The sequence below is a fragment of the Neofelis nebulosa genome, chromosome 1 (genome assembly GCF_028018385.1).
Source record: "Neofelis nebulosa isolate mNeoNeb1 chromosome 1, mNeoNeb1.pri, whole genome shotgun sequence".
Taxonomy (NCBI): Eukaryota; Metazoa; Chordata; class Mammalia; order Carnivora; family Felidae; genus Neofelis; species Neofelis nebulosa.
In genome coordinates this window covers 58,881,035-58,905,845 of record NC_080782.1, presented here as the reverse complement: position 1 = coordinate 58,905,845, position 24,811 = coordinate 58,881,035, and the positions used below count along the sequence as shown (strand labels likewise).

The 24,811-nt window shown below is 40.7% G+C and overlaps 1 protein-coding gene across 24 annotated transcripts in view; it reads right to left on the bottom strand.

The window, feature by feature from the left end:
* TENM2 (teneurin transmembrane protein 2) overlaps nucleotides 1-24,811 on the bottom strand; it is a 1,977,383-nt gene that overhangs the window by 287,526 nt on the left and 1,665,046 nt on the right. For all 24 annotated transcript variants that reach the window (XM_058722697.1, XM_058722719.1, XM_058722713.1 and 21 more), the window contains one exon: nucleotides 16,201-16,435. In XM_058722697.1, the coding sequence (XP_058578680.1) occupies nucleotides 16,201-16,435 (235 nt within the window). The remainder of the gene's footprint in view (nucleotides 1-16,200; nucleotides 16,436-24,811) is intronic.

Sequence of the window (24,811 nt, the reverse complement as noted above, 5' to 3'; positions counted from 1 at the left end):
CTCAGTGTATTCATATATTACTAGCTTTAGGTAAAGAAAGCATTTCATGATATTTGGGAAATACTGGAGTGAAGAAAATTTAAGAGATTACTACAGGATCTTCACAAGCCTTTAATATTTTAAATATCTCAGTACTCTACAATATAATATTTATCATTCTGCTTATTTTATCACTTAAGTTTTATATCCACCTACTTTCCCAGTCTTAAAAAGGTATTCCATGGGGTACACCTTTGAGAAATGAAATTCTAATTCATTTCCCTTTATTTCTGGATGAGTACACTAAGGTGCAGAAAGAAATTAAAAGGAAACAAACAAAAACCTAAATAATGGCTATTTCCTAGATTTTTGTAGGTTCTCAGGACCTAGTCACTTGGTGGAAAGAGTGAAGAAGGAGGGATGGAAGGAAGGAGAGAATGGAGGGAAGGAATGGAGGGAGGGAGAAAGGCAGAGAAAGAAGGAAGTTTTATTATGATAGAAAAATTAAAACGGGCAGATAAAGTATTTTATGTGATTTCTTCAAGGCTTAGAAAGAAAAACAAAACTGATTTATTCAATTTTTGCACAGGTAAAAATAATTCTTAAGTCATTAAAGCAATCCTAAGATGTAGGGATGGGCAGAGGAGAAGGAAAACAAAGAAAGAAAGAAAACTACTCTTCATTTTTGTATTATAGATTTGCTTCCACATCAATAGTGTGTAGAGATTTCTAGCATTTAAGTTTGGGGCTCTGTTGCTTTTTTTTTTAAACACTCAAATAAAAGATAGTTATCTCTAATACAATTTATTTTCCCATTTGAATTTACACAGACCCTTTGAGACATGAACAAATATACAAAGACCTATTAGTTTATTCACCCACATTTCTTTATATGTGTAATATCCATAGGTACAATGCTTTCTTCTTATTTAGCACTCTTCTTGAAATGATATAAGAGCTCTTTAGGGATATTAATTAAGCTTTATAGCAACCCCTGTGACATGTCTGCCTGCCTACATATATCTGTTGGACACTTAGAAATTAATGCTTTGCAGAAGTGTGCCATTTAAGTGTGTTTGTAGGCCAGCCACATACCCACTGACAATGCATTGAACAGATCCATACATTTCAGTCATCAAAAAATGCCATTAAAAAAGGCAACCATTATTTAGCATCAACACGTAAATATTGCCATGGTACTTAATATACTCTCAAGCAGATCCTGCAGTGTCCCTGTCACAAAACAAGTCCCAGGGAAGCAGGTTCTGAAAGTGTGGCTTCCTTGGAAGGCTCCTGGTTTCCTAAATGCTGGGTTTCCTGGGGCCCCAGGCAAGTCTTTTTAAAAATTCAAGTGTCAAGGAAAACTGTCATGCATGTTTGCCTTAAGTACCCGAAAAGCTTGTCACTGCCATCTTGGAAGTCTTGACGAAGATGCGGTTGGACATGCTGAGGCATGGTAAATTGAAAGCTGCCTGACAGGGAGGTGGCATGTTAGACTAAAAGCCAGGTGCCCGCCTCCAGGCATTTTCTTTGCAAGCGGCAGAATTAAACAAAACTAAAGGAGAGTCTGGTCAGGAAAGGCTGTCTTTGCAGACATCTCAGAGGCTTGGACTTGAACTGGGACCCTTTCTGGCTCTTAGGTTTTGCTTGACAAAATTTAAGTGGCTAGATGAAAAGCAAAGTACGGTCTGCATTTCTGTGAGGGCAGTGGAAGGAGGGGAAGAGCAGTGTATGGAGAGGGTAGAGGCCAAGAAGGAAGAGGAAGGTCTAGGTCAGGGTCAGGCTGGAATAGCCTGCCTGTTCCAGGAGGCTGAAGATGGCAGTGGTAAACCAGCAAACTATTGGCAGCAAGGGGGTTCAGAGCCTGGTTGCCTCATCTGTAACCTGGGCAGCCTTGGGAAATGATTTGAGGAATCTGGGTTTCTTTGTATGGAAAATGTTGAAAACAACTGAAATATTTCATAGGGATATTGTGTGTATTAAATGCGCTCAGCACATAGATGACACTAAGGAGACCCTCAATGAATGTTGGCTTTTATCTATCAATGAATCCCATAAATTGCCTGCTTGAAGGATAGATCTTTTCTTCTTGTCCCACTCGCTTTCCTTCCTTCCCTTCTCCTTTCCTTTCTTCAACATGGGATGCTTTGGGTAAGTGCTGTAAACTTTTATTTCTTTTCTTTCTGGTATACCAGCTGATTTTTTTTCCTTCCTACTTCTCACTGCAACTGTGACCATAACACACCTTTGAAGACTCCCCATCCCATATAGAATAAACCCTAAGGTGCTTCACTGTGTCTAGAAGGTGTCCCTGACATGGGCCATAAGACATCTCTAGCATTGTCCTCTGAATTGTCCCCAGTTGATCCAGAATGCTTGCAAACTCTTGCTTTTCTGGCCTTATTCTCTTACCTCTTCCTCAAGAGCCCTTTTGATGGGGTATACTTTTCTATCAAAATGGGAATCAGACACTATCTACCTGGTTTCCCTGACCAGCGAGATGTGGAAGTCCCCTACCATCATGTGCTCCCGTGTTGTCCTGAGCTTCTGTCCATATTACAGTGTTTTATATTAATATAAATTATCTACTTAGCTGTCTTTCTCCCACTAGACTGTAACTGTCAAGGGACAGGGACCATGTCTTTTTCATCCTTTACCCTCAGCGTCTTGCATGGTGGTCAGCCCCTAATAATAGAGCCTCCATAAATGTTGGCTGAATCAAGCTGAAGTCCTATGAACACAGCTGGTAATGGGATTACCAACAGGAGGTGGGAAATACAAAAAATCCTTATTTAGCATAAAATCAGAGTTTCAGATAAAGAAACTATATAAGTTTGGCCTGAGGGCCTCATATTGACAGAACCCTCACATACTTATTTCACAAAAGAGGCTGTCTTCCTTGCTGGATTTTCAAGCCCTTGATCATAAACGCTCTCCTATAATAGTTAGAACAATAATCCTGCTGTACTAGGCATTTCTCCTGGGCACTCAGAAACTTGACTAAGTCATCTTAGATATTCTTATAATATCCCCATTAGGTAGATAGAGGCAAGGTAGACAGGGAGAAGAGGCAAATTTAAACACTGCCAAATTATAAATGAGAAAACAAAAGGCAGCAAAGGTTAGGTATCTTGAATCACGTAGGCCACAGTGTAGCAAAATCTGGGAATAAAGAGAAAGAGCCCTACAGCTAGAACCAAGGAAAGTGAGTGAGTCAGATTTTCCCCACAGCTATACCTTTTTCTTATACTACACCTGGCACATGAGAAGGGAGTTGAGTTTCTAGAGTATTCTAATATTATTTAGTACATTGTCCCTTGAAAAAGAAAATTATTTCAATTCTATGTTTAAAATCCAATACCGTAAACTTCAGGGCTCTTATTTCAAGCTCATAAGAGAAAATTCAGGCCATTAAAGAATGAGGAATAAAGACAGACTACAGCATTTGAATTGAACATAATTTGGCACAATCTATCAAAATTTAAAATGCACATTATATATACCCTTTGATCTAGCAATTTCACTTCCAGGAATTTGACTCTTGAATATAATCATGTAAGTATGCAAAGAAAGGTATATACACAAGACTCCTCATTACAGTTTTGTTTGTAAGAGCAAAAATGTGAAAGTGATCTAAGTGTCCATAAAGAAGAGACTGGTTAAATAAATTATGACAATCTGAAATATTACACATACTTTAAAGAATGAGGCAGGTCCACAAGAAATTACCTGAAGTGATTTCCACAATATCTCATGAAGTTAAAAAAGGAAGTTGCCAAATGGTATGTATAATGTGATCCCATTTATATTAAACAAAAACATGCTCAGACATCCATAAACATTTCGGGAAACCTAAAATAATAAACCTTCAAAAGAGATTTCCTTGAAAATAGGAGCAGAAGGGCAGGGCATCTTACTTTTCATTTTCTATCTTCCTGGTTGTTGAATATTTTTATCAAGAGAATGTATGCATTTTGTAATGAATGAGTGGAAAGACCAAATCTATTGCAATATGTGCTCTAATCTTTGTCTTAAATTCTTGATGATTCTTTTGTGGAAGGAAATGGAGCAGAGTCTATTCAAGATGAATAGGCAACAAAGTCCCTAATCATGCTGGAAACAGTGAAGCATGGTGAGGAATGCTTGAACAAGAGACCTGCTTTGGGGCACCACTCGGACATTCCAAGTGGGAGGAATTGATGAATCATCTGGTTCTCACTCCCCTCATCTATAAAATAGACATTGGACTATACTAGGTAATCCAAACATGGATTCCAGCTTGAAAATTCTGCCTCTGTGCTGCCAAACGATTCCCGCTACTCTTAAATGATCAAGCCAACCTAAATCTAGTTGACCTTGATTCCTTCTCCTGGTCCGCCTTCTGGCAGAATCAAAGGACCAACTTCCCAGAAGACAGCATGACCTTACTTCTATATTCTTGTCACCAGATCCTTTCTTCTCTATCTATGACTCTCTGTCTCCCCCTCTCTGCCTGAAATAGGCTTTGGCTTATCTCTGTGGCAAATTCTATACTTTGTCTTTCCCTAACTGAATGATACTGTGACCCTGAAGATACACATTAGGGGCAGGACATGAGGAGACTCCCATCCAAATACTGCTTCCCTATTTCTAGACAAGGCCAGCAGTGGTGAAGACTCAGAAAACAAAGTACACTAAGACACGCACCATGTCCTTGGAACTTGTTCTCTCACCCACATCATTAGTATGAAATTCTAGGAGGGTTTAAATGCATGTGTACTACCTTCCCTCTATTACACTGAGTTTTCGTACTTCTAGTAATGCCAGATCAAATCACAGGGGTGTAGATAGTGATGGGCATAATTATTGATATTAGGACATGTTGCATCTTAGAACCAAGATTTTGTCTAATTAAATATAGCACAATTCAATTGTTACGTACATTGTGGTCCATTATGGAGCTGAATGACACTGCCTACCTGAGATTTTCACCAAGAAGAAAACAGAGTGCATTGTTGAGAACAGGAGCTTAAAGCATGGAGTTTAGATGTTTTCCATTCATGGTTTTATTAAAAAAGCAAAACCAAAAATTGTCCAAAGTAATTTGACTTTGTAAAGGTAAAACTGCATCTCAAGCCATTTTCAGGAGATGGGAAATGAATCGAGTTGTTTTGAGTTAACTTTCTCATCATGAGCCCTCGTAAAGAGCACTGGTTAGTAAGACAATAAATGAGCATGTTTTAATTAGAAAATGTGGAATCCAAGCAGTTTTGCAGGAAAGAAGATGATAGCTTCAAAGAGACATCAGGAGACTAATAAAAGTTAAAATGCATTAAGTGGCCACAGTGAACTCAAAGGTAAAGTTGTGGGATGTTTGAGAAGTGAACCAGAGAGGGCAATGAATCAGAAGGGGATGGAAATTAGTCAGTGGAACTTATTCTTTCTACTTCATATTGGAATCAGCTGTAAACCCCCTTCTGTGCCCAGGCAAGTGAGATAACCTGATGCCCTAAAATTCCCCCATTCCCCCACCCTGGCCAGAACTGTGTGTGCCCAGAGGAGAAAATCACTATCATCAGGCGATGAGAGAAGTCAGTGGGGCTAAGGCAAAACTAGCATTGAACTTGACTTTTTTTTTTTTTTTGACCTGCCAGGTCTCCATTTTATAGTCTCCTAAAATCATGATGTTTGGTTATGACCATGCCCTTCTTCCTGCTATGATGTTATATGTGGGTACATGATCCAGGTCTAGCCAATCAACATGGCTGCTTCTCCAGGTGTTGGGGATTGGGTCCATTGTGGGTATGTGACCCTCGTTCAGTTCAATGAAATTTAATGGAGGGGGTGTTGGCGAAATATCAGGAAAAAGATATCCTTTTTCTGTTAGGTTTCTAAGCTATGAGAATATAGTCTGTAGTTCCCACAAAGATCTCACAGAAGGTCTGGTTAAGAATGATGGATGGAAAGAGAAAAGCAAAGTTGAGGGACAGACTTCTAATGCTTGAGTTTACTTCTGTGAATCTAGTTCTTCCAGAATCTTGATTCTGCCCTAGGCTCTTTACCTTCCCAAGTTCCATCTTCCTGACATGCCCAAAACGACAATAATATCTATCCCACAGGGCTTCCACTCAGATAACATAAAGTACCTATTACAGTACTTGGCACAAAGCAGGTATTTAGGGGGTGATGACGTCTAAAAAATAAAACCACAAAGAGTGTTCACTTGTTTCCCAGAAGTGAAAAGACATTTAATAAGGCCACAGTCTCTCCTCACATGGATTCTGAGTTCTAGAAGATGGAGAAGATAATATTTGTGGTCCTCTGCCTTCGGTATACCCCTGGAGACACTAACATAGCAAGAGAGAACTGACTGAAGCTGAGAAAAAGATACCCACAAGACTCAGATATACATAGCATTGTCCCCACACCCAGGGGGCTTTTAGATTTATTCTCCTTTTACTGATGCCAGGGTGGGGTAGATTTCCCCAGGTCCCAGCAAATGCTTAAATAGGCCCAACATCACCTTATGCCTTCTAATCCATGTTCCCTAGTAGAGGAAATATGGTTGATAGGAGATTAAAAAGTTACTATGATTAAGCTTTCCATTTTAAATTCTTATCTAAGCACATACCAATGCAAGAACAACAACATCATCCACCTTCTTCTAAGTGAAGAATTTTAAATCCATTTGCTCAAATAATTTTAAAAAATGAGATTTTCTTTTTATTTTAAAAGGTGTTTTTTATTACTCACAGTAACTTGGATACTATTCTACATCAATGAAAATACATTATTTGCTTTTACAATAGAAATAGATTTCTAGTATAATAGCAGTAAATAACCTTTTTTAATGAATATAATTTGTCAAATTAGCTTACATAAAACACCCAGTGCTCATCCCAGTAAGTGCCCTCCTCAATGCCCATCACCCACTTCCCCCTTCTCCACCCCCACCCCCATCAACCCTCAGTTTGTTCTCTGCATTTAAGAGTCTCTTGTGGTTTGCCTCCCTCCCTCTCTGTTTGTAATTATTTTTTCCCCTTCCCCTCCCCCGTGGTCTTCCATTCAGTTTCTCATGATCCACGTATGAGTGAAAACATATGATATCTATCCTTCTCTGATGGACTTATTTCACTCAGCATAATATCTTCTAGTTCCATCCACGTTGTTGCAAATGGCATGATTTCACTCTTTCTCATTGCTAAGTAGTATTCCATTGAATATATAAACCACATCTTTATCCATTCATCAGCTGATGGACATTTAGGGTCTTTCCATTATTTGGCTAATGTTGAAAGCACTGCTATAAACATTGGGGTACATGTACCCCTATGCATCAGCACTCCTGTATCCCATGAGTAAATTCCTAGTAGTGCTATTTCTGGGTCATAGGGTAGCTCTATTTTTAATAAAAAATGTGGTTTTAATTGTCCTATCATGGGTGTGCAACATCTTTATGGGAGGACTAATTGTTGAGAAATGGACTTATAGATGTTTATACCCAACTGAAGCTTTAACAAACTGAAATACAATTTCAATGCAATCTCACAAATAAGAAAGAAGGGTTACTCATTCTGTTGTGACATATAAGGAAAGAACAGTTAAAACAATGATGACAGAAATTGGGGGCATTTGCCAATTTCTCAGTCATTCTGGGTAAGAAGTGATTCTATAAGGGATTTAAAAACACACAATTTTGAGGGTGAGCCTTTGTGGTTAGCACTGTCATGACCTCTAAGAATGAATATTTGCAAATATGACTCATGAAATAGCTTGAAATAATTTGGTGGGTTTGGGAGGGAAAAATAGCTGTCTGATAAAAAGTTTCTTAAATTCTCTCCTCTAATCTAGAGAACGCAGCCCCAGTGGAGTGACCTGGCTGAGTGCCCTGTGCAGGACTACAGTGCTAGGGACACAGAACTCCACCTTACAAAGGCAGGCGAGTCTGAGACTAATAAATCAAAGGAAGCTTCAGAAAAGTTGCACAGCCTACTTCCCCTGCCTGGGAGAACCATGAATGCCTTATCTGGCCTCTGTGAAAAGAAAAGGATCATTGGGGAGCCAGAATTAGAAAAAGACTTGCACTTCATCAAGTCTATCCCTGTCTGAACCAGATAAAATATCCTCTGGGAAGCCTTCAGGAAATGCCCCAAGGGAGTGACACTTGATATTAGCTGAATGGGTGAAAGAGCACAGAGTTGGAAATATTTGGCTTTTTTCAACTGTGAACTTGACCCAAGAGTCTTCAACATTTACATAGACTCAGGGCAGAGTCTTGTACTTACAAGGCATGACCACAAGGTGGCCTCAATCCGTGATTGGGTCCCCATGGTCTAGGCTGCTGAGGAACAATTTTTAAAAAAGTTCTCTTTACCTAGAACTTAGCAGGGGTTAACTTACAAGTAAGAAGTTCAAGTCCTTAAAGCCTTAATAAACTTAATAAGGCTTTAGTTTTATGGCGGGAGCCAAATTTGAAAAGGACAGCCTCTCCTTCGATAGCTCCGTGTTCAAGGATGATTCCAAATTTGCAGATCCACACCAAGAGCTGGTTGGAGTGGTCTTAAATAAGATGTGGTGCTTGTTTCTTTCTTAATGCACCTAGTAATTTGCACACGTGCCACAGCACTTTATTTATTCTCTTATTAATGGTCTGGAGTGTGTTAAACACCACAAGTCGTAAATTGCAAAGCAGTAGATCAGACCAGGTTCTCTTTATTTTCCTGTCAATTGTCAGAAAGTGATGTGGGTGCAGAGGTGCCTCTTCTAACCGGCTTTCTGTCTCCCATTCCCCCACCTCTTGCCTCCTTCTGACAACCAACCCCTTGTCTCCATCTGCCAAGAAAAAAAAAAAAGACACAGCCTAAATTCTCATTGGAGAGTTTGCCTATTGAGCAGCTCAGTTATTGAGATTAATAAGCTGCCAGTTTCCAAGGAAGACTAAGAAAACTACAAAATTAAAGTGCACTGCAACGTGAAATGCTGCTGGTGGCCAGGCGGGATCACAGTGTCAAAAAGGCAAGGTAAAGCTATAAAATAAGGCTGAGCTTGAAAGGCTAACCTAAAGGTCTCATTAATTTCCATGTTGCCTCTGATGAGAATTTAGAGGGGGCATAATGTTTTGCAATATGGAGAAATCAAGCTGCCTATTGATTTGAAAAGTGCTTGAATATATTTGGTTCACCCAAAATGAATTCTGGTTTTCAACTTCACTTGAAAACATTAAAAAAAAAAAAGTCCCAAAAATCCAAACAGGTTACCTTGGTTTAATATTCTCAAGATCAAGCTTGTCAGTGATTCTGTCAGAAAATTAATCCTTAGGTAGAAAAATCAATCTGAGAACAAGTTTGGAACAGTCTTCGGGCTCAGCATGGTGAGGATGTTTCAACAATCTTGTTGCTTCTCTGTGAAAACCTTATTTACTAAAGGTCTTGTGTCTTGATTCCCAAATACACACTACCAATAAAGCATCTAGATTAGGCTAAGATAACTTCATGGCAAAGACAAAAATATGTCTTCTAAAATTCTGATACCAAAATTAGATTTTTAAAATGTCACTCATCAAGCCCAATGTGCTCATTTCTTTATCAGAGTACTTACACAACCTCCTACTAGCAGGAATTACCATGGTACTCCAAGTAGGACCAAGTGGTCAGCCATGTTACCCCTAGCCGTTTGGCTTTCTCTTATTAATCTGGCAAAGCTCTGTTTGAGGGATAATAAATGTACAAATTACAGAACTAAAAAAGTAGCAGTGCTTCTTATTTCCACACTGTCAATTTGCTCTCACATTTTATCAGATGCAGTGTATTAAAACTCTGTAAATCAGCTCACACGGATCCTACGCTGCCAGGGCTGTGGAACAGGGAGGCCTCAGATTCAGCACTGTGGCTGCCACCAGACCCAAAGTGCTGCAGAGAAGAGACCCTTAGCTCTTGCTGGGCTTTTGATTTTGTCAGCGACTCAGTCTACATCCAGTAACAGGCCAGAATTCATCCCATAGATAATTTCTTGCCTTAAGTCACTTATTATGCATTGACCTCACCATTTCCACGGCCTGACATATTAAGTTGTTGTGTGCCATCAGAATAAGCATTGTTTTGTTTTGTTTTTCTAGTTCCAAAGGCACTATCATATGGTGGTTATGAACATGCCATTTGGAGTCAGACCCAGTTCAAGTTCCAGCTCCACCACTTACTTATTTGCAGATGTGTAGGTAACATAATTTTCCCAAGCCTCAGTTTCCCTTTATTTAAGACGGGGAGAGTAACATAAACCTAACAGAAGGGTTAAGGGGTTCAATGTGATCATGATGTTAAAACTAAGGGCCAAGCAAAAGGTATTTATTAAAGAAAAATTGTTATTTGTAGACCTATGTGATCATGTAGGATAACTGCTAAATTGAACATATTTTCTGGAGAGTAAATTTTTAAAGAGAAAAAAAATTAACTGCTGACAGTTCTGAACATGGTAAATATGCTGTTATTTGTAAGGCTGAATTTCCACATCACATCTATTATTTTGGAATCAAAATATTTAGAATCAAAACAGCTACACTTAAGTCTCTTGTTACATACGTAGAGTTAACGTGCCTGAAACTGCACTTCTGTTTTCTGCCACAAAACTTGTTCCATCCTCAGGAAATGAAATCACTATCCAACCAGTCTCCTATGTTAAAAACCTGGTCATCGTACTCTCAGTAGTCTAACCCACAGCTCCACAAGTGTTCATTCCCACTTGACTCTACCTTCAAAATATACTTCATGTCTATGAATGTTCACCTTCTTGCCAGATTGGTAGGAGAAAGCCAGATATGAGTACTACAGCTACCAGGAACCTAGTGGACACCAGGACACCTTTCATCTTAACCATGATGACATTCTCTAAACTGGACCTACAACAGACTTGCTGTACCTTCCACCATACCTCCAACATGTTTGCTATATGGCAGCTCTCACAATTCAAAACAAAACCAAACAACAGTATTTTATTATTTCGTTCTCTTATTTAAAACACATCATTGACTTTTCATTATTCTTGGGCTAGAGTCCAAAACCTTTAACCCAGCCCAATGGCCTGCAACATCCTGCCCTCACCTGCCCTTCTAGCTTGCTTTCCCTTCCTGGCATCTTAGTCTTTCTTTCCCCAGCAGGTCATTGTTTTGCCACCTAGAACATTCTTCAAGTCTAATTAACACTTACTCATCCTTAGGGCTCAGCTCAAATGTCAATTTCTCACGCGTCTGACTTCCCTATACCTCACACAGCACTTAGTACATTTGTCATGGTGGGGAGGCATGTATCTAATCATTTGTACACTTCTGTCTACATCCAGCCTGGAAACACCACAAGGGCAAGGGCTTTGCTTTTCTTCTTCACTGCTGAATCCTCAGTACTTGGCACATGATAGGTTCTCATGTTATTTCTTGAATGAATAATGGATGATGATCTTAAAAAACAACTTGCAAACTTGTTTGTAACTTGGGGATTTTGATAGTTAAAATTAGGGCTTCTGGAGTTAAGGGTCTGATGGAGATTTTTTATGTATTTATTTTCTGTTCACCCTGTGTCAAGATTTGTAAAGACAGTGGCGCCTGGGTGGCTCAGTCGGTTAAGCGGCCGACTTCGGCTCAGGTCATGATCTCGCAGTCCGTGGGTTCAAGCCCCGCGTCAGGCTCTGTGCTGACCGCTCAGAGCCTGGAGACTGTTCCGGATTCTGTGTCTCCCTCTCTCTGACCCTCCCCCGTTCATGCTCTGTCTCTCTCTGTCTCAAAAATAAATAAACGTTAATAAAAAAAAATTAAAAAAAAAAAGATTTGTAAAGACAAAAAAGGAATTACTGACCAAAAATGGGAGCTTCTGGTATTTTACGGAGAAAGTAAAACCAGAGGGAAGTTTTATTCTGCCAGGAGATTCTCCGTACTGATGTACTGCTGAGAGATTCAGAGAGAATTCAATAAAACACATAGAAGAAGGAAAGTTAGCTTCTGTCATCAAGCTACTTTGTACCATTTTAGACAAGAGAAGCTGACTTCAGAAACTCCCCAAGAAGCAGCTGGCCTGGAAGATTCCTGACCTTGTTATTCTCAGGAGGGAAAAGTGTAGATGGATGGTATCAACCAGGAATTGCACATGGATTTTGTTTCAAGATGTAAGTGGGTGGAAATAAAGATGGTGGTGATTTTGTTACACATCATATTAGATAAAGACAGTATTGACTGCTTGCATTCAGTTCCTCTGCCCTGAGTTTTTTTTTTTTTCCTTAGATTATGTTATGGTTTATACATGAATTGACTGGTCTTGGTAGTAGAAACGTATATGCACTGGTCTCTTACGTGATTAACATCGGTAGAGAATTTTTAGGCTTTTTGTCTTGTGTTAAACTTGTAATTCATACAGTCCCATTTTTGGGCTATGCTTCCTTAACCAGCACCTTTAATCCTACTTGTCACAGAAAAAAATGGAAAAAAAAGCGCAGTCTAGAGAAGATGTAACATGCCTCATTAAGGTGGATGGGAACGTCAAAAAGCAATGCAGAGAAGCAAGGGTTTGCTCCTCACTGGTCTAAAGAAACACGTTGGACTTGGCTTAGAGTCTCTGGGGGTGGCAGCATGTCTGCTCATCACTTCCCAGTTATGAAATTCTTCCATCACACCCAGAAGTCTGTGCTAGGGAGAGTAGAGGTGGTGAAGCCGTTTGTAAATTTCCAGTGCATTTTCGAAATTGATGACTACATCATGATCAGCCTCTATGACCTGCCTTCAATGGTTTCTCTCCTGGATATAGTTAACCAATCCTTATTTGGTATAAAAATAAGAATGGGAATCCTAGTATGGCATCATGCCCATAAAAGAAGGGCTCCCATATCTACACTTTCTCTTGTGGGTAAGAAAATGATCCTATGAAACTCACAATGTTCCAACATTTGAATAAGTGAATTTGTTCAGTTCTACAGTTTCCAAGACTATATTAAAAAAAAATACTAGGGAACAGAAACAAATAGTATGCTATAATCTTTGACTTTTTTTTCTACCTATCTATTAGGCAAATTATTATCCTCCTCTAAAAACCCAATTCAAACAGATACTCAGTTTGAAATGTTTCCTCATCATCCTGGGAGAGTTAATCACTTCATCCACTGTATGGTCACTTTAGTCTTAAAGTATATTGTATACACTGTACTACCCCTCTGTTTATGTACCTATCTCTTCCTTTAGATTGTGTGAACTTCAAGGGCAAGTTTCATGTGTTACTCATGATCTCCCTAGCACCTCATATTGTGTGTTTGGTATACATGAGGGACTCAGTAAATATTTGCTAATAAGACACTGAATGATAATATTTTAAAAAGAAATGTAAAGCTCAACAATTCTATTAATTACTGCTGAAGTTTTCATATACGGGACCAGATGCACATCCAAGTTATATGTATTCATGAATTCCATGAACAGAGCTGCTGACTTCTGCACCCTGTGTTTGACTTCTGGTGATAGCTCTATCCCAAGGGCCTCACATTCTCTAATCTTTGGCCCTAGAATGCACTGATCAAAGGATATCCGGATGTTGTTCTTGCTTGCTTTTTTCTTCTGACTTCAACATTTTGGCAATCCTATCTACTCAAGCTTTGTATTGAACTTGCCTCCTCCAAAACCTCCATTGAGAAGCCCTAATCCTTGGAGAAATGACAAATATATAAATGATTTACGGAAGGACTCTATAGATCAGATACAAATTCTAGGAAAGCTAACTTCAGAAAAATAGGAAGGTGACACGCTTGGCTCTGCTGGTCCTCTCTCTACCGGATACTTGTCAAGATAACACTTGATTGCAAATGGTTTTGTAAAGTAAATCTCCTGGAAAATGAATTATTTTCATCAGCAGCTAGGAGACAGGAGATGGTTTCTGCACCATATGCCTTCTAATCACCAAAGGGAGAATCTTTGTGAGGAGCAAACACTCTGATGGATTTTGCCCTGTAAATGTAACAATTAGGGCAATAAATGTAGTCTTGTACGTATTCACTTATCAGATATCATGCCACCTTATTTTGTGTGTGGAAACCAGTGGAGGTCCATCCAAGGTGGTTCAGAATGTCCCATCTCCCTGAAGCCCTAGACCTCTTGCAAGTTACTTTGCCCCTACACATCTAGATTGTGCATCTTTAAAAAGGTGGAAGTAATGGTCCCTTCCTACCTCACTCTATTATTTCAGGCTCTAATGAGATAATGCAATAAAGAATGAATACCAGGCAGATACAAAGTGCATAGTAAAAACTGGTAATGAATGGTGATGGTGGTCCTCTTCCTTCCTTCCTTTCCTCCTCCACTTTCTACAATGGCTAGTACATTTCTCCTTCCCTTTCTCCTCATCCTTCTCCTTCATCTAGTCCCCTCTATATAGCCTTTATGTCCAGAAACTCTTTTTCAAACAAAAGACTGTTAATGTAAAAGAAGGTTGACTAACGCCCAACAAACTCTGTGGCAGAAGGAAAAAAAAAAAGACAGAAAATCTTACACAGCCTTAAAGATCACCACCAACTATGAAAATATCCTGAATTAAGCCATGTGGACCAGTCTGCTTTCAGCCTAGAAACCTTTTGACAAAGGTTTATTAGTGCAGTTATTTTTAAATGTTTATTTTTGAAAGATAGAGAGCAAGAGAAGGAGACAAGAGAATCCAAAGCACGCTTCATGCTATTAGAAGAGAGCCTGACACGAGGCTCCAACCCACAAACCGTGAGATCATGAGCAGAGCCAAAGTCGGATGCTTAACCAACTGAGCCACCCAGATGCCCATATTAGCGCAAATGTTTAAATATATCTATTGTATGTAATATACACATATAATTTCTACTGACTTTCATATTTTAAGCCTCACAGATTAAGAATGTAGGCATCGTTAAAAATAACCTATATCATCAGAGAATAAAATTTATTACAGTTTAGAGTGACCACAATGACAATGGTGCACAAGTTATTCAAGATCTTATAAAAATAGTAAAAGAATATTATAGGTATGAAATAACATAAATGCTATGGCTTGCATAGTCGCTTCCAGCAATGTGCAGAGAATTCACTTGCCATTACAGATTCCTTTTGTTTTTCCTCAAACCTAGCTTATTAACGTTTAAAAACTTAAGTGAGAACTGTTTATTTATTTATTTTTTTGAGAGAGAGAGAGAATGAGAGGGGGAGGGGCAGAGAGAGAGGGAGAGAGATAATTCCAAGTAGGCTCTGTGCTTTCAGTGCTGAGCCTCACACAGGGCTCAAACTCACACCGTGAGATCATGACCTGAGCCAAAACCAAAAGTGGGACACTGAACAGACTGAGCCACTCAGGTGGCCCTAAGTGAGAACTTTTTCAAGGGTCAACATGAATTATCACCTTTCTCTGTTTTGTTTTCATGGTTCTTTTTGGCAAGGAAACGATAATAACTGGAGCATACAAACCATGACAGGGTCTGGGGTTGGGGTGCAACAGCGTTCCCCCATCTAGCAGCCCACCCACAGCCTTCGCAGTCATTCCTTCCCAGCCCATTGCACTGTGACCCACACACCTTGTCTCAGGGCATTAAGGTGGGCGTGGTTTTGGAGGACCAAAAGGGGAGGCAAGAAAGGGACAGAAGAAAAGGCAAAACAACACAAAGCCAGACGTGGAGATCACTTTGAAACTCTTCCCTCCAACCTAAGTGCTGCCCCTTTTCTCTTGTTTGTTTTTGTACATTCTTGTTTGCCCCTCAGGCATCAAGCTGTTAGTGTGTACAGGAGGGATTAAAGTCAGACGGCATGTTGGATGAAATATAAATTAAAATTATACTTCTGTCAGTCTGGAATCAGGGATTGTTTCTCAAGGTCTCCCCAAACACTTAATTTCAAATGAGTCTTCATTTATTACTTCAGGAAAGGCCAAATGCATAATTTATCAGCAGCTTTCAGTCAATATACCCTTATAAGCATGTTTCCCATGAGCCTTTGAGTAAAAATATGTTATGCTAATTCTATTAGTTGGGTACACAAGATCTGTCTAAGAGAGTAAACAAGCATTAAAAGGAGACACATGTGAACAAAGAAATACCTATTAGCCTACCATCCAGAGTCAAATTACCAAGGGAACAACAAAGAGGTGGTATACTTGTCCTGTTATTTACACCAGGACCGTCTCCCCGACAAGAATCCTGAACCGTCTAGGGGACTCTGTGCACATGACTCAGGTGGGGCAACAGGTGTGACCGGCGATGGGGACTTACCTAGTCTCCAGTGGCACGTTGCTGTTTAGCACCCAGCTGTCCTGGAGCTGAACGGACTCCGGTGTGGTGGCCAGGTCATTGGGTGCAGGAGCTGGGGCGTGGATCTGGCTCCGCCGGTTGGTCAGTGAGTTCCTGTTGAGGGAGTTGGCAGACGAGTGGTGATGGGACAGAGTGTGGTTGTGAGGGGGAGGCAGAGGAGGCCTCAGAGTCGATTGGCTGTGGTGGTTTGGAGGACCTGCAAAGAGAAGAAGGAGAAATGGCCATCAGTGGCTGCAGGCTGTAGCCCCAGACACTCTGCAAACCTGAGGAACAAAGCCTAGAATCAAAGTCTTTAGGTTGGTAATTGCTAAAAGTCACAAACAAGAGAGAGAGAGAAAGAGAAAGATGGCATAAAGCGTTCCAGGGTTGGTTACTAACAAATAACATACTTTGATTTGCTTTCTTCTGTAGGCCTCAAAGGAAGAAGGAGAAACTAAATTAGTAAAACCAGGCTGGAGCATATTAATCTTGAATATGTTAATCTTAAAGTGGAAGTGACACAGACCTGACAGGGCTGGTCACTGATGTAACAAGTCCCTGTACCATTTCCTGGTAAACCAGTACATTGCATGCATTCATTATAAACATTTTCTTTTTCTGAAAGGCAATGAGAATATGGTACACTCTAAGTCAGAGAGTAGCATATTTAAATACCTGTAGCAGGTAAACAGGGAAGTCAAGTGGGCCAGTTGTGGACTGAGGTGATTTGGAAAGGGTAGGAAGCACCCCTCACTCAGATCCAGGCCCATGTGGCCATGTGGGGATAAGGGCCCAACGCAGCCAAGTCTTCTAGTTTTTCTAGGAAAGCTGAAGATCTGGACTTTTAGATAAAATTTCCTGTTTCTTAAAAATGTTGATGATTTTTTAAAAAGTGTATTTGTTTTAGGTGTTATGTATAGATGTATGCTTTTTTTTTTCATGAGAGTCAAGAAAATACCTGTGAGCCTGCTCAGACATCAGGGTTGATGTTTTCAAACCTTGACCCTTACTCCAAATTGCATCCTCTCTTCTCATCTTGAAATCCTCTATCCTCACAGGAAAAATGCATAAAGGAGAACTATACCTCTGTGTGTATCCCCTTTGTAAATATGACCACAGATGACAACTCCACACAGGGTTTTCCTAGCAACCCACTCTCAATCTACAAAATGAAATATTTTAAGCATAATGAAAACGAAAGTAGTTCACTATGCAATGTAAGCCTATAATTTGGTTTTAATGGCTGCTGAAACATGACTTTTAATTTGTGTCCTTTTTTGAAGCCTCCAGTTGAGGTTGGCAGCTCACCAGGTGACTGCCAAGCCTTGTCATTTTGGCCCCTGCCAACTTTTAAAATCCTCAGCCCCTGCTGTCCTGGCTTTAAGAAGTTGGCTCACATCATTTAAACAAGCAATTTGACACAAATTTCAACTACTTGTCTCCTTATGTGGCCAGGCTACATCTCCAAAAGGTGTAATCTACATTCCGTAGCTCCTGTGAAGCCTGCAGAAATATTCCGAAAGAAAGACAACATGTCAAGAAGATGCTAGGTTTGGAGAGCATCATGACCAAGGAAAACAAGAAGGAAAAATAACAGACACAAGTGGTTCCCCGAAGTTTCTATCTCTGGGCTGAAATTACTTGGGGGATTTTTTTTTTTTTTTGGTCTCCAGAAAAAGACAACTAAAACTAAACCCCAGTGGGAAATGCCACCATACAGTTGTACAGGTTTTAAATCACGTCCTCCAAATGAACCTGCAATTCGTATTTTACATCAGGCACCAGTGACATTTTAAATATATCTTTGAGGGAGTTTCGTAGCTGTAGCAGGCTATTACATTTTCTGGCTTTGTTGTCTGTCTAGTAATGTATCATTATATACTTATTTAGCGTTTGTCTGTCTCATATTAGTGGGAAGAGGTGAGAAAAGGGGATGAAATGATTTCATAATGATCCTTCAGAGATGCTATCCAAGCCCCTCACACAGGGTTAATAAATTTTCATGCTTTCCTTTCCCCTCCCTCAACTCCTATCCAAGTGGTGTCATTATTCTCCATTAGTGAAGCAATCTTGAGACTTGCCTTAGGAAGATGAGATGAATCAGTGTACAAGTGAGAACCCACCCTCCTCGGTCCCAAGCCCCAACTTCCCATTTCCCTTGGCCCCTGGCCCCACCTCCAGCACACCAGACCACACACTCTCCCAAAGTACAAAGAGGCCATGTGAGGCATTTAATTCACTAAATGAGATACCAGAACTCTCCTGCTTCCTGTCTATTCATCCTGAGCTAAGGTTTCTGAGCCTGCTTCAACTTGTGTGGCCCTTCTTTGTCCATCTGTGTTCTGTGTGGGTGAAATTCCTGTGGTTTTCCCTTTTGCTGATGCTATCCAGGGGTGCTGCTAAGGGGGAAAGGGAACCACGGACCCAGGTGCTATGTGGCATGTTTCCTATAAAACGAAGGATGAGCTTTCAAGTTAATTGCAAGAGATGTCAAGCTCCCTTTCCATTCTTTTTTTTTTAAGTTTGTTTATTTATTTATTTTGAGAGACTGCACCAGCATGAGTGAGGTAGGAGGAGAGAGAAAGGAGAGAGAGAATCCCAAGCAGGCCCTACACTCAGCGTGGAGTGTGATGCGGGGCTCAATCCCACAAACCGTGAAATCATGACCTGAGCCGAAATCAAGAGTTGGAGGCTTAGCCAACTGAGCCACACAGGCTCCCCCAGCTCTTTTTCCATTTCTACTAAATAGAAGGCCCAGAGCTTCATGGAGGAGATGAAAGAATACATAGTGTTCTTCTCACACTGCCCTCCTGTACAGCAGTATGTTATTTCACTGCAAATAAATCAAATTATTGATGGCAACAACAAAAACCATCCAGCATCCTCAGTATTCGATGGTTTCCTCATTACTACTGTTCATTTCCACTGTGACACTGATTATATTTTCTCCTTTATCTATCCATCCAACAATCGTATTTTTCAACTATGTACAAGAAACAGAAAAGACGATTAGAATACTGAGTGGGAAGAGCTACCACTGGGGAATATACAGAGAGACATGGAAGAGGCATTTGGCCACTGGTTAGGAGAGGAAATCTAAAGGACTGGGTTCAAGGGTTGGGTCTGCCCCTTTTAAATAACATGAACCTAGGCCTACAACTCCATTTCTGTAATTGTCTGAGTACTCACCCACCACTCGTGACAACAGGAGTAAGTGCGTGTGAGTCAACATGAAGGATGGAAAGGAGGAGGAATGCACAGTGCCACATATGCCACCACATATGCCACCTAAGGTAAGGTCCCCAACCATGTGCATGGAACACTGCTTGCTTCTTTCAGGAATAAAAGCATGGGTAAGACACAACTGTGGCTCTCAAGGAGCCCAGATTCGAGTACAGCAAGCCCCCAAGCTGGATATGACCAAAGATTCCGAGTCAAGATTTTGTATAGTGTTCCAGATCGCTGACTTCTCTTGAAAACAAAAACAGAACAAAAACACCGAGTCTATTCCCTCATGGTAACAACAGGATATAGCTGAGTGCTTTTGGGTGGTTTTCTGCTTTGCCATTAACCCTAACAATCCCAGTTTATTTTAATCGGACCGGGTGTAAGCATTTATGTTGCCACTGGTAGGCATTTAGGTCTCACCCAAGGTACCTTAGCATTCTGGGTAGGTCACATATCTCTCATATAACAACACCCCTGCTACAATCACTCATCTCAAGCACTTTTTGTGTTTCCCGGTTTTCATTAGTCATCCAATGAGCTTGCTGGATGTGACGGTTTTCCATTTCAAAAATGCGAACAATGGCCAGCAACACGCCTTACTGCTTTCCAGGAAGCCAAATTACATGAAAAAGGCCTTCTCCAAGGCAACTAATGTCTTCAATGTATGCTGAAACAGAAATGATTAACAGCTTGATGAAGGAACCTAAACGTCCACTCTGAGTTCTACACATTTATTGGGTTTAATTAATGTGCATATTAATGGCTCTTCTATTACATAAATAGGAAATCACGTAATAATGCAATTGAGCCACAAATAACTATGTAACATAAATGCTTACATAGTATCAACTTAATAAGTATGCTATTAGCAGGCAAAAGGCAAATGTCATTAAAATCACAGTGCTAGCCTATTATAGTACACCTGAGTTATCTGGAGTTGAGTACCTAGAATTTATTTTTAGGTACTGTGTGGCTTTTAGTCCTAGGAAGGAGGAATTGCACATTTGTTCTTTGTGAAAAGCTAGGGCAGGACAGGTAGGACTCCTGGCAAGGGTAAGTGAATTTAGAGAGAGGCTGCTGCCTGTGTATTTAAAAACTAAGTGCTTCAATTGTCCTGTTTGCTTGTTTGGTCTTATTTGCTGGAAAAATCTATGCTTAGATTTGTTGATGCCAGAAATCTTGATCCTTACAGGGATGCCATTCCCATATTCTGTCCTTCCTAAATGCCAATTGGTTGACAGTGGAGTCATAAGAAAAATAAAGTAGCTCTTTGTTGTTGGGTCTAACAAGGTTAGCCATGGGGCCTGCAAAATCCTGGAGTATCAGCTCTTGTGTTGACTAGACTAGCAGAACTCAAACAGCGTGTGGAAACAACCAACACCCACATTGTCAATAATATATAAAGGATTTTCTTTGGAGCGAAGGAAGTAAATTCTTAATAATTGGCTATTGTTGTACTCTTCCTAAATAAACAGATGGGGGAGGTATTTAGGCTAGGTCTACCCTTGCCAAGGTGGGTGGGTGTAGAGGAGAGTAGGCAGGCAGGGATAGACTAAGATAGCTTTGTTTTGCTCTGTAGTCCACACTATTTTTTTTTCCTGGTGATTAAAATGATAAAATGTATGAACAAAAAAATTGTAAGTATAGGCCTGCCTAACTGCCAATAATTCACTCTTTTTGGAGATGGCATGCCAACTGTTGGTCTTTAAAAACTTCAACCCCTTGGACCCTGAGATGATGAATTAACCACAAACTCTCTGCCTCCTCCTACTGAACTATGTCATTGGGGCAAGTTACATCTTGAGAGCAATTTGAAGATGCTAGAAGTGATGCTGGTGTTGGCAGAGATTTTGGCCTCTCTGGTTAGCGAAAATTGGCACCAGGACATGCTGTACAGATCTGACCTCAAATGGGAGGCAGAGGGGAATCAGAGGGAAGATTTTCAAGAATAACAGCCTCTAGTTAGAACTGGGAGTCTGCTGCAGATAACCAGCTTTGTGGCTGGCTTTGAACCCCTGCTTGGCCACATTTACTTGCAGTATGACTACTGGAAAGTTATGTATTTGTTTCTTTGTTTCTTCATCTGTAAAATGGGTAATTTTACTTCTCTCATATAATTGTTAGGAACATCAAATGAGAATACATCTATAAAAAGCCAACCATGATTCTTGGCACATATTAAGTATTAATAAATGTTATTAGTATATATTATGTGTTATAATTAATAATACCGATCATAGCAATAACAGCAATAGCAACTTTACCTCGTGAGGAACTCTAGCTTTCCTGCCTCTTTTGAGTGGTCGCTTTTAAATCAACATATGTTTAAATCAATATATAAAGGCAAAATCACCAACCTCAGACCTCTCCCAGCTTCAAATGCTGTCTACAGAAGGGCATTGTGACTAAGTGACATGACACAGGCATTAATACGCACAATCTCTAGAGCACTGCTCTAAGAGCTTCCAGAAATGGAACTTGGGATTCAGAAGTGTTCCATGTCTATAAACAAACTATTGATGTTAATGACAGCAAAATAACACCGACAATAGCTGCTAGGAGTCAAGCTCTCCCTGTGTGTCCGGTCCTGTGCTAAGTGCTGTACATAAATTATTTCAATTTGTTACCACTCGATCTTATGGGGTAAGTTTTCTTCTCATTCCCATTCTACAGATCCAGCCAGTGAGGCTCAGAGAGGTTAAGCAAAGCCCCAAAGTTCATGTAACTTAGTAAGAGGAAGAGCTGCTTTTGGATCCCAGGGTTTCTTCCCCATTCTGTCATATGCAAAAGATCAGGAGGCCCAAAATGCACTCACACAGGGAGAGAACAGAGACCTCTGTCCTGGTTTATACAAATCACCCTGACAAATACAGAGGAAAAACTGGCTTAACTCACTTCTTTCCACATTTGCTTAAATGGCAGAACGAAAACTTGCGAGGAATTGGAGGGAATTGCCCACCTCAAAGCTCTGCACCTCACAGTGCTGCTTGAATCAGGAGAAATAGGCCAGAACAGCCAAACTGCAGTGCAATCTCTTTTCTGTGCCTTCCCAAAAGGCCTTTCTCAAACTTCCTCCTCCATGTGCATCCTGGCTCCCATAACCAGTGGCATGAAGGATAAGCAGCAATTAAGTCTTTTGGAGACAGAAACAAGGGCACACTACGTCCCAGCTCATCCTTCCTGCTCTGACTGAAGGTACTTTGCCAACAGCCTGGGGGCAAGGGAGAGGGGTTGGGCGAGTCCAGATCCAGCCTTGTCCTGTGTTTAGAAAGAGGTGGAAAGAGATTTACTTGTGTCTAAGTACTGGACACTAGGGACATTCAGCTTGCTTGCTCCTTCCCTGTTGTAGCATCTACTGAATGATTTGTCCTCTCAAGAATAGACTTTTATTGTTACTGACCCCTGGATGGTATTGCTGGCTTTGTAGGGCACTGACTGATCTGCAGTGTTTCTCAGATGTGGTCACTGCTGTAGCAAGCTGCAGCCCCTTCTCCACATTTCAGAATGGGGGGGGGGAAAGAGAAGAAAGGATGAAGGAATGAGCCAAGTTATAATCTCTTTCTCATCTCCCGGTGCTCAGCTACAGCTTTGACCAGTGCCTCTCGGCCTGGATCGCACAGTCCTGGATCAGGGGACTGTCCTTGATAGAAAGGCCCCATTCAGCCTGAGAGGAGCACCAGAGAAGGACAGGGCTGTGTTCACTCATAAAGAATGATTTGTAGTTCTCTTGCTTACACTACATATATGACCTCAGAGAAAAAGCATTCTGAGTGCATTCGCAACGACACACACACCAACACTGCATGGCAGAAGCAAGGGAATTGCCGTCACCAAGAGCAATCCTTTGCAGGCTTAGAAACCAAAGTTTTGTCAGCTCTACCTACATTCATAAAAAATTAGGGTTTAGAGGGACATCGTAGGTCATCTAAGAACAATTGCGCCTGTTTAATAAGCACCAGCTGTGTGATAGGCCCTGTGTATATTTCACCTTATTTAAACTTAGAATAGCCTTCAGAGTGGATATTGTTCTCCATGATAAAGACAAAGAAATGGAGGTGCAGGGCGTTAAAAGATCTAAGTTTCTCTCCTTACATGTTGTATTTAACTGTAATACATCTGGGCCCCTCCTGAGTGCATACTGGGCATGTCTCTTTCATACCCTAGATGCATGGTTTTATATCATTTTTGGACTCTCCTGTTTTTCCTGCTAGACTGTGAATTCCTTCAGCACAGGGCTATGGTGGCTAGCACAGTAGTGCTGAATGAAGGAATGAATGAACGAACCAATGAACACATCATGTCTCCTGGGGTTATTTTGCAGAACCTCAGCAAAGAGGGGTCAGAGCAGATTTCTGCCTCTGTTCTTTGGACATTTCTAGGCTGCTAGCATCTGATGGGCCTTCCCTTATGCCCAAATCCTTATTACCCTCACAGGTCCTTCAACAGGGAGACAGCTGGACCCAGGGAGAAGGTGACTTTGTTCCTCTTTGTTTTTAGTTTGATTTTATTTTTTCCTGTTTCTGCCTGATCACCTATTCTCTCTTTTAAATAACAGATGTACAGGGGTGCCTGGGTGCCTCAGTCAGTTGAGCATTCAACTCCTGATTTTGGCTCAGGTCACGGTCTCACAGTATTGTGGGTTTGAGCCCTGCATAGGGCTCTGCATGGAGCCTGCTTGAGATTCTCTCTCCACTTGCACTCTCTCTTGTCTCTCTCAAAATAAATAAATTTTAAATAATAGATTTACTGAGATATAATGAAATTTAGCTTTAAAACATGTACACTTTATTGCTTTCTTTTACTATATTCACTGAGATATACAACCATCAGTACTGTCTGATCTTAGAGCATTTTCATTGCCCCCCACTAGGAAACCTCATAGTGTTTAGCAGTCACTCCCCAGTTCCCCCAACCCCTGGCAAATATCAATCTACTTTCTGCTTCTATGGGTTTGCCTATTCTGAGTACTTCATATAAATGGTGATTCCCTCTGTTTTTTAGAACCACAATGTCTGTCTGTTGCAGAAGCCCATTGGAACCAATCAAAGTTAGATCTCAGATGGGGCATACTTCATACTACTTAAAAATATATTTTCCTGGCAACCTGAAGCTGGTGTTCACAGGAGCTTGTTGGCTGAGACCCTACTGCTGTTGATATTTTTCAGAAGGAGATTGTTAGATATGACCATTTGAGAGCCAATTGTATACTTGAGCATCCGAGGGGGATCCTGGAATTTGTTCTACTGCTTCAGGCATGGCCGTAATCACTGCAGACAGCCATTCCTGCTCAACTAAAACACAAACACGCACAGGCGGGACTCAGGGTGGAGGGTGGAGGAAAAAAGAAGCAGGGAACTCTTGAATT